The sequence below is a fragment of the Crocodylus porosus genome, unplaced genomic scaffold (genome assembly GCF_001723895.1).
Source record: "Crocodylus porosus isolate Cpor-Errol unplaced genomic scaffold, CroPor_comp1, whole genome shotgun sequence".
In the NCBI taxonomy this organism is placed as follows: domain Eukaryota; kingdom Metazoa; phylum Chordata; order Crocodylia; family Crocodylidae; genus Crocodylus; species Crocodylus porosus.
The window spans coordinates 115,807,004-115,817,176 of record NW_017728943.1 but is presented as its reverse complement, the minus strand read 5'-3'; the positions used below and the strand labels follow the sequence as shown (position 1 = coordinate 115,817,176).

The window sequence follows — 10,173 nt, the reverse complement described above, 5'->3', positions numbered from 1 at the left end:
GCTCCCCGTGCTCCTTCCAGCTTGGCAGTTGGCCGCAGGAGGACCCTAGGTGCCCCCCTCCAGACCCAGAAGGCACCAGTCGCCAGAATCGATTTGGAGGGTTCCAATTTGATTCAGGGAGATTAAAGGGTCCTCTGATTCAATTTGGAGATTTGCCCACCAAATCGGGCCGAATCTCTGCTGAATCAAATCTTCACACAGCCCTCATTGCCAGTGCTGGGGGAACCCAGGATCATGAGCCCCCTGCACTGGCAAGTCGGAAGCTTGGTTCCTCTGTGCTCCCATGGCAGAGTCCTGGACAGCTGATCAGGAGAGCATATGGAACCCTTGGTATGCAGAGCCCTGATCAGCTGATGGATGTGCCCAGCCAGGGAAGTGCATGGGAGCTGAGGACTCTGATGTGCTCCCTTAGCTGGGAGCTCCGATCAGCTGACTAGGTCTCCCAGCCTCTGGGGCACACAAGAGTCTTATAGGGTTCCTGTGTGCTCCAGAGGCTGGGAGCACTGACCACATGTTCAATTAAAGGTGTGATAGGAACCAGCCACAAAGTTATTGCCCATTACACAAAATATATAATAGCTTTGTGGGATTTTAACCATTTCATCAGGCCATTAGTTGAATGAATAGGTGAACTCACTACTTAAGACATAATTAACCAGTTAATCGTGTTTTAAGTGTAATGTGTGCCAGGGACCTAGGGAAAGGAGATTAATGTACAGTTGTCAGTTGTATGTAGTTCTGCTTCCAGTGCCCATCAGACTGTAGGAAGCAATTACTGATGAATTCTGCACTATCTTTAAGGCGTATCCAGTAAGATTAGCAACATATCACATAGGCAAAAACAGACTCACTTCGGAAGAGTTCAAATGGAATAAACAAAAAAACCAAAAAACCTGCTATAAAATTCCTCCTCACTGTCCCTCAAGTCATTGATTCCTTGCAATTTGCTTTATTTAACAGGAGCCAAAAGCCAAAGAAGGCAGCGAGTATTTTGACAACAGAATTGATAACCTTGCTACGGATACTCTGGCACCACCACAGGTATCCAGTTTGCTGTGGTCACCTGGCTCTGGCCCCATTCTGTCACAGAAAAGTGAATCTACTAATGCAATCAGCAGTGATGTGTTGAGGCAGAACATTTACGAAAATTTCATGCGGGAGCTTGACATAAGCAGGACTAATGTTGAGAACACAGACACATCGACTGAAATGGAGGACTCTAGCAGTGAATCACTCAGCTCCTTGGAGCAACTGGATCTGCTGTATGAAAAAGAACAGGGAGTTGTGCGCAAAGCAGGGTGGCTCTTCTTCAAACCGCTGGTAACTCTACAGAAAGAGAAAAAGCTTGAGCTGGTTGCCCGAAGAAAGTGGAAGCAGTATTGGATAACACTTAAAGGTAAATTATTGCTCACTTACTCGTTGAACCTGCTGTCAACAGGAAGGATATCTTTTGTTTGTTAACCACTTTGTGAAGCTTGAGTGATTCAAATGTTTGTGCCTAAACTCAACTTCCAGAAACCCAGTTGAGGTAGGTTGTGTATAAGCATCGCTGTGCTTCAAAATGGCAGTTAGGGGACTTTAACTGAAGCTCAGTGAATGAGCTTTAAAGTGCCCCCACCACCATTTTGAAGTCTGGGGATGCTGATACACAAGATGTGGAGGCTGGCTGGAGCATGCTAATTAGCACACTTCCGCAGACTCAATTAATCGCGTTTGCTCTGACACATTATAATTACAGTACGTCAGAGCAGCCTCCCAGCATGTGTACAGGCGCCCTTATTTTTTTCCTGATCCTACTGAAGAGGTTTTTAAAGTACTGATGAGTCAATGCAGACACAGTCATTTCTGTAGCCATTGTGGCCTTGCCTGTCCTCTGTGCCAGGCAGTGGCATTATGAGGAGTGAAGTCCTACGGTGCTGATGCACTAACAAACAGGTCACTGTCAGTGTTGCTTGTGTGCCAGAGAGTCTTAGGCAGTCGTGCTAGAAGAAGCTATTCTTCTGTTGTTGTCTCAGCATAAGGACTCTGATCTCTGGCCCTAGCTCTGTAACCTGGCCCTTCTCATCCCCACTGTGGCCCCTCATATACCCCACTGAATTCTTTCTGGCTGCCCTATATCTCTATTGCTTTCTTCACCCTTCAGAATTGTGACTAATGCTTTTGACTAGCACCAGGATAAATGGGGCCTTTTAGAATATAATACTGTTTTGTGGTTGGCAAGTGAGTAATGGGTTGGAGCCAAAGTTGTACATGTGCTCTTGAGTCTGGTGGAGACCGTAAATGAATTGTAAACAGGGCATCAAGGAGCACAAGGAAGAATATCAACATAGATTGTGGGGAGGAGAGCAATTTAATGGGTGAACATGTCGAATTTTATAGTTAACGTGGATAGGATCAGCCTTTCAGTAAACATAATGTTAAGCTAATAAGCAAGGGAATAATCAGCCTTAATAGTTTCCTAGTGTGTTTCGTGCTGGAGAAGGGAAAATAATAACTTTCCCAAAGATTGCCCTTTCAAGAAAAACAAACCATGTATGGGTGTAGCACTGAAGAAAAATAAATACCAAACAGGAAGTAATGGGAACGACTAAGATAATACAATGTATTAAAATTAAGATCAGGAGAAAAGAAAGGAATACAGTCACTTTGTACAATAATTTTGAAATCTGTTGCCAACAACCCAAAACAAAGTTAAGTCAGATCTAACAGGTTGAAGGACCTCTTATCACTAGATAGAGGTAATCAAATGAATCACACCTGCCAACATGTGGGAAATAAAGTGTCATCTTAATGTTGTCTTTTTCTTTGCCTTTGTTTAAGCTTCTGAGTAAATATGAGTTTGCTCTTTTATGCCACTAGTGGTTTCTTGAAGCACTCACAAAACACTTTATGCAAAGTACATTGCAGTATCATACTCAGCGTTTCTTCAGGCCAGGAGACAATATGGCTGATAGGACAGAGCACTAATACGGAATCCAGTGGACCTGGTGGATAGCCTTTGGCAAATCCATAGGTGACGTGGGGTGGGGGGGCATATGCCCCCCCCTTTCTGCCCCCCCCCAGATTGGTTGCCGCTGGCTTCTGCGGGCAGTCGCTGATCGCTGGTCACCATCCCCCCGCCGCTGACGCTGCGGCCAACATCTGTGGGCAGTCCCTGCTTACCACTGATGCTGCCACCTGACAAATGGTGCTTTCCCCCTCCCCCCATCTCAGAAGGCACCAGTCATTCATGGGCAAATCCTTCAGCCTAGTTCTCCATCTTTACTTGTGAATACTTTTCCTTAGTGTTACAGGTATCTTTACAATAACAGGAACTTTTTTTTCTTTGTTAGCTTTTCATAAATATATGTTCCTTTACCTCCTTGCTAATGCATCCTTACCATCCTGTAAAGAGTTCTGTAGCTGAAGTAAACTTACCTTTGTGGATAGCAAAGCATAATTCTTTTTAAATACTATTAACTAAATCAGAATTAGACACTTACTACTTAAAGGTTTTGAGTAAATTTCAGTTTAATTTGTTCTTGAAATTTAAATAGCCAAGATATTTTTAAATACTACTTAAAAATAGTCACCTCTGTGAATAGAGAGCAGCATGTTTCTTTACATTCTGTTGAGATGTGTTTAATTATAAATACACAGAGGGTTCACAACCATCTGGTTACCTGCCAGACTTAAATTCATCAATGTCCTGAGGCCTTCACTATACTTAGAGGGCCATCAAGATCCAAGATCGAATAGTAAATCTATAGAAAGAGGACCTTTCCTTACCATCTGTCTTCTCTAATTCATTTATTTTAACAAGGGAAATTGCTCTCCCACCAATTCCCCTTCAATTCGAGCTTTTGATCAAAACAGGAAGACTATAATCGGCCCCAGCGGGGCAGTCAGAAATACAGTGAATATGTGGACCCAGCTACTTACAATGCTCACAAATCTCTTATAACCTGGTTCAAATAAAAATGTTCGCATACATACCTAGCAAAAAAAAAAATTATTGTGGTAGTTGCTTCAACATTTAATGTGTTTGAAAAATATTTGTACATTGCTCATAACTCAAGGGTCAAAATATATATTTAAACAAATGTAATATGCACAAACAGTAAATTCAGAGAAATCCGAAGTGGTTTGTCTTTAACAGCTGGTATAAACCAGTGGATAGAGTGGGCTAAACTGGAGAGCAGAATCCAGACTGGGGTGGCAAATGGTGAATTTGGCTGGCAGCCAGACTCTGTTTTCCAGCAGCCCCTGTCTGTGCTGCTCCAGACTAGTCTAAATGGAGACCCCCCCGGAGCAAGGGAGCAGTGACAGTGCAGGGGTGCAGAACCCAGCCCCATGCTGTCATGACCCTGCTGCTCCTGGGGTCTCTACGGCAGCCAACTGGGAGTGGCACAGGCAGGGCACATGGCTGGACAGGGAGCTGCTCTGGGGCCAGGGCCAGGTCCAGGTCTGGGATCTTGTGGAGATGAATGTGCAGGGCTGGAGCCAGGGCAAAGCTGTGATCCACTCCCTGCATGCCCTTGTCTATAGAACCAGTGCTCGTCGCAGGGGCATGTAGGGAGTGGATAGTGGCTCCAGCTCTGCTCTGGCTCCAGCCCCCTGCAATATTCCAGTCCCCTGGCCCACCTCCCCTTCTTACTCCTGGCTGTAGCCCCCATCCCAGCCTCCCAGACGTGTGCCCTGTCTGTGTGGGTCCAGTCCCTGCTGGTGAGTTTGGCATGGATTGGCCAGGGTGCCTGGGCAGCCAGGTTGGATATGGTGGTAGCAGCTAGAAGGAGCTGCTGCCACAGGGGCTGCTGGGAAATGGAGTCCACCATAGCCCCAATTTGCCCAACCCTGATCCAGACAGGCCCAGCCTGTACTAGGTGCATGGGATTGTTTCATCCTAAATGCAGGACTTTGCACTTGTCCTTTGTTGAACCTTATGAGATTAATTTTGGCTCAATCATCCAATTTCTCTAGGTTGCTCTGAATCTTAGCCCTACTCTCCGGCATATCTACTACTCCCCCCAGCTTGGTGTAATCTGCAGACTAGGTGAGGGTGCACTTCATCTCATCTTCCAGCTTGTTGATGAAGACATTGAACAAAACCGTCCCCAGGACCGAACTCTGGGGCACTCCTCTTGATACTGGCTGCAAGCCATTAATGACTTCCCTCTGAGCCCAATGCTTCAACCATTTTTTGTTTTTATCCACCTTACACAGTCCATTCACCCAACCTGTACTTAGCTTGCCTGTGAGAATGTTGTGGGACTCTGTATCAAAAGCCTTGCTAAAATCAAGGTATACCACATCCGCTGGTCTCCCTACATCCACAGAGGCAGTCATAGAAGGCAGTCAGGTTGCTCAGGCATGACTTGCCATTGGTGAATGAATCCATGCTGACTGTTCCTAATTACCTTTTTCTCCTCCAAGTGCTTTGCAATGGATTCCTTGAGGATCTACTTCATGACTTTCCCAGGGACTAAAGTGAGGCTGACTGGTCTGTAGTTCCCTGAATCTTCCTTTTTCCCTTTCTTAAATATGGGCACTGCTTGCCCTTTTTCAGTCATCTGGGTCCTCTCCTGATCACCATTAGGTTGCAAAGATGGCTCTGCAGTCATATCAGCCAACTCCCTCAGCACCCTTAAGTGCATCCCATTCAGTCCCATGGACTTGTACAGGTCTAGCTTTTCTAAATAGTCCCTAACCTGTTCTTTTGAACTGTCACCTCTTCCTCAACCTGGAGGAGGAGGTGAGTGTTGTATGTTTACCTCCTCCTCAAACTGTGCTGCCAGGTGCAGTAATCTGGGAGCTGACCTTGCCTGTGAAGACTGAGGCAGAAAAGGCATTGAGCACGTCAGCCTTTTCTGCATCTTCTCTCGCTAGGTTGCCTTCCCATTCAGTAAGAGACCCACACTTTCCCTGGTCCTCTTCTTGCTACCGACATACCCATGTTACCCTTCACGTCCCTTGCTAGCTGCAATTCCAGTTGTGCTTTGGCCTTCCTGACTTCATCCCTACATGCCTGATCAATATTATTATACTCCTCCATAGTTACATGTTCAAGTTTCCACTTCTTATAAGCTTCCTTTTTGTGATTTAGTTTACTGAAGACTTTTCTGTTAAGCCAAGGTGGTGTTCTGCCATACTTGTCTTCCTGCTCATCAGGATGGCTTGTTTCTTGCACTCTTGAGTGCCCTGAGTGAGTCAGAGTCTGCTTTTCTGAAGTCCAGGATCTTTACTCTGCTGCTCTCCATCTTTCCTTTCCTCAGGATCCTGAACTCTCTCATCTTGTGATCACTGCTGCCCAAGTTGCCATCCGCTACTACATTCCACATGAATTCTTCCTTGCTTGTGAGCTGCAGGTCAAGAAGAGCATGGCCCCTAGTTGGTCATTCCAGCAGTTGCACCAGGAATTTTGTCCCCAGCACTCTCCAGAAACTTTCTGGATTGTCTGCACACTGCTGAATTGCTCTCCCAGTGTATATATACAGTGCGCACGTGCACCCACCCATTTCCCTTTGTAACATCTAAGTTACTTGGATCATGATTAATGTCTTAGTGTGAAACTGGCAGATAGAAACACAGGAACCAAACTGAGTTTGAGCCTGCATTATCTGAAGACTAGAACAAGTGAATTTCTCCTAACCCTTTTAGCAAGCGTTGATGTTTGAGAGAATTGATTCTGTAAATTATAAGGAAATACAGCCACTTCTTCTGCTGTGCAAAAATTAATCCTTTCTATATATACTATTTTGGCATCCTGAGTTGACTGAACTACCTTTTTGTCCAAGATAGCTTGTTTCAGAAAATATTTTCTCCTTTTGGATACCAGTTTTCATTTCCTGTCTGTATAGTTAGAATTACCTTTGCAAATGGCCATTTCTCACAAACTCAGATCGGGGGACAGCTGTAATAGTCACTATCATTAATGTGCATCCCTGGTCTCAACTCTTCATTCATAGATAGATAGTTGAAGATAACTCCTGGGTCTAGGAACTCACTTTTTTCCCTTCTTTTTCCTTCATCCTCAAGGTTGTACCCTGTTGTTTTATGAGACATATGGGAGGAATTCCATGGAGCAGAGCAGTGCACCTAGATATGCCCTCTTTGCAGAGGACAGCATAGTGCAGTCTGTCCCTGAACACCCCAAGAAGGAAAATGTGTTCTGCCTCAGCAATTCTTTTGGAGATGTATATCTATTTCAGGTAACCATCATCAGCATTTTATATGATATATGTATATGTGTGGGAGGGGTGGGGGGTGAGAGAGAGAGAATGTGTGTGTAGTCTTAATAGGTTACATATTTGCCTTTTTTGTATATAAGCCAAATTGTAAAGTTGATGTCTTAGTTCTTATTCAGTCTTTCCTTAAGCAGAACTTGATGTGACTGGGATTATTTGCTTCAGGAAGTAAAAAACCATGGGCCATATAATCAAAATGTGGGTTATAGTAATAATAATAACTAATAATATATAAATAATATAAATTATTAATAAATTATAAATAATAATTATAATATAGTTGTGAGCTGACAAACTTTTTGTTTCTGCTTTTTTGCTGGTATAAAGCTATTAAAATCTTAATGGTGAGGAGACAGTTAAAGTGGGAGTAGAGGTGGGAACAGGGAGGTAACACAAGGTGGGGGGAAAAGATTATCAGTTAGTTGAGAAGCAGAAATTATGAGAATTAGAAGGCAGGAAGCAGGGTAGATTTTATGCCTTATAGACTGACTAAATCAGAGATGCACAGCATAAGCTTTCATAAGTAGTGGGCTTACTTCATCAGATGCTATCGGAATTAGAAGGTCAGGTCAAATATAACATGAGCATAAAGAAAAGAAGGCACGAGTGCAAAAATGGCCAGGTAAAAGACAAAAGAAGATGAGAAGTCTCTCTGTCTGGGCCTGACATGAAAGAGAGTCTCAGGCATGAAGTCAGAACATTTTACTCCAGTTCTCTTACTGTTGTCATGATTTCAGCACTCTTCCAAGTCTGCCATGAGCCTATTCAGGTTACCAATTAACTCAGGCAGTCACAGCTACAGAAATAATAAAGGAGCTGGAATGGATGGGATTTGAAAAACCAGGTGGTCACCAGTTCTTTAAGCCATTACAGTTCCAGCTTTGTAAGTCATTAAAAGCCTATAGGGAATTGCCAGGATTCTTAGTTTGTGCACTGGGATTCCATAGCTGTATGCTGGTGGACCCAACCATGAATCCATTGACCTCAAAAGGGGGAGGTGGGATTGTGTGAGAGCAAGATATTGAGGTTTGGACCCCATAAATATAGTTAAAATATTTGCAAGCTTATTTTCTTTGTTGTTTTATTGGAAAAGTGAATAAACTTTGGTTCTTACTGGAACCATTTGCTTAAAAATGCATTGATGCACAGCTGTGGTTTTAAAATGATGTTGGCAGATACTTTATGCAAATGTGTCCTCCCAAGGCACTCTATGCTCCATCCATTTAATTTATGTTTATTTAAATATGTAACCCCATACCCTCAGACCTCACTTTTCTGACAGTCCCTGAGGCCAGTTAAGTCTGGAGTTGTCTTAGCTTGTGAATTTTAATACTTGGGGTGGGGACGGAGAGGGGAGGGGTTCAGTAGTACAGGTCTCTGCACCTCCACAGCTCTCTTGGGCTCTATTTGTTAATTCCTTGCGACTCCAATACCCCGCAGGGCTCAGAAGCATAAGTGTGGAGGCAAGAGCCAGGATGCAGTAGAGAAAAGGCTAACAGCAGCCTGCTCAAGTTATGTTTGTGCAGTTCTAAATGCAAACTCTTGGACATCAAATACCGGTCAAGCACTTTCATATCATCCAAGCCCTGTTTCAATTTGTCTGTTTATTTTTTAAAATAACGTTGCATGCTTGATTTGTGTTGTAGGCAACAAGCCAGACTGATCTGGAAAACTGGGTTACAGCAATACACTCAGCTTGTGCTTCCCTCTTTGCAAAAAAGCTTGGGAAAGAGGACACTGTCAGGTTGTTGAAAAATCAGACAAAGAGCCTCATCCAGAAGATTGACATGGATGGCAAGATGAAAAAGATGGCAGAGTTACAGCTCTCTATTGTCAGTGATCCAAAGAACAGGAAAGCCATAGAGAATCAGGTACGACCGATTTCTACTGGTTTGTTTGGTTACATGCAGCAGTTTATCATTACAGAAATTCTCCTGCTCTAGGCTCAGATTTTAATGCTTTCTAGACTTATTCTTAAGTGTTCCCTTGGATTTAAACGTCAAAACTGGGAAATTGCAAGCAGCCGTAAAATGCCATAAAAAGACTTAGCCAGTGGTTTAAAAAGTAACAGCTCTAGGCAGTTTTGCCTAAGTACCATTAGTAGTTAAATTTCTACATGTGGATATGCAACATATTGGGAAAAGTAAGACTAGAGCTATTCTATCCTTTGTGGATCACTTATTAGCAGGGTATTCCTGTCTTATTCTGTTGCTCAGAATTCATTATGCTCATATAAAAACTTACTTTTGAACATTAGCAAACAAACAAAAAACCCCAAGACAGTTACAATATCTGAATTTTTAATGCAGGCCAAATCTTGCAGTCTCATTATTTAGCCACGGATAAGTGGTAAAAGTTAAGAACCTGAAGCCAATGCTCAGTACCTCTTGGGAAATGAGGAAGAAGTACAGAATTTATTCCTGACTACACTAGAAATAAAAACGAAATATTGTGTAACAGTATCACTATCTGTGCATATATTTGCTCTGGCAAAAGTTTCTCTGTTACCTTTTCTCTTTATTTGTAAAAACACGTGGAAGCAGGTACAGACTGGGGATAAATTGCCCCATTGTGCAGAAGTGTGTACTGTCTTGCTATTATAACTTGCAGTATGAAGAAAGGTACTGGCTAATCATAACTTTTGACAAGTTTTCTTTGTAATCCAAAACAGTATAGATAGTGAAAAGAGCACATAATCCAGTTAACAGATTTTGATAGTGTAATGTCTGTTTCTTTTATCTGCTAGGAATTTTTTGATTAATCATGTTCCTGATATATAGGCCATTTTGCTAACCACATTATAACTACTGGATAGCACTTTACACTAGCAGTAACTTGTAAATTGGATGCTTATCTTGCTGGGATTCTATGACCCCAGCTGACTTCCTGCCCTTTGGGCAGGGGGCTGGACTCGATGATCTCCCGAGGTCCCTTCCAGCCCTAATGTCTA

General features: G+C 43.1%; 1 protein-coding gene across 4 annotated transcripts in view; it reads left to right on the top strand.

The window, feature by feature from the left end:
* TIAM2 (T-cell lymphoma invasion and metastasis 2) overlaps positions 1-10,173 on the top strand; it is a 268,351-nt gene that overhangs the window by 133,130 nt on the left and 125,048 nt on the right. For all 4 annotated transcript variants that reach the window (XM_019550041.1, XM_019550038.1, XM_019550040.1 and 1 more), the window contains 3 exons: positions 961-1,396; positions 7,015-7,187; positions 8,870-9,094. In XM_019550041.1, coding sequence (XP_019405586.1) covers positions 961-1,396; positions 7,015-7,187; positions 8,870-9,094 — 834 coding nt within the window. The remainder of the gene's footprint in view (positions 1-960; positions 1,397-7,014; positions 7,188-8,869; positions 9,095-10,173) is intronic.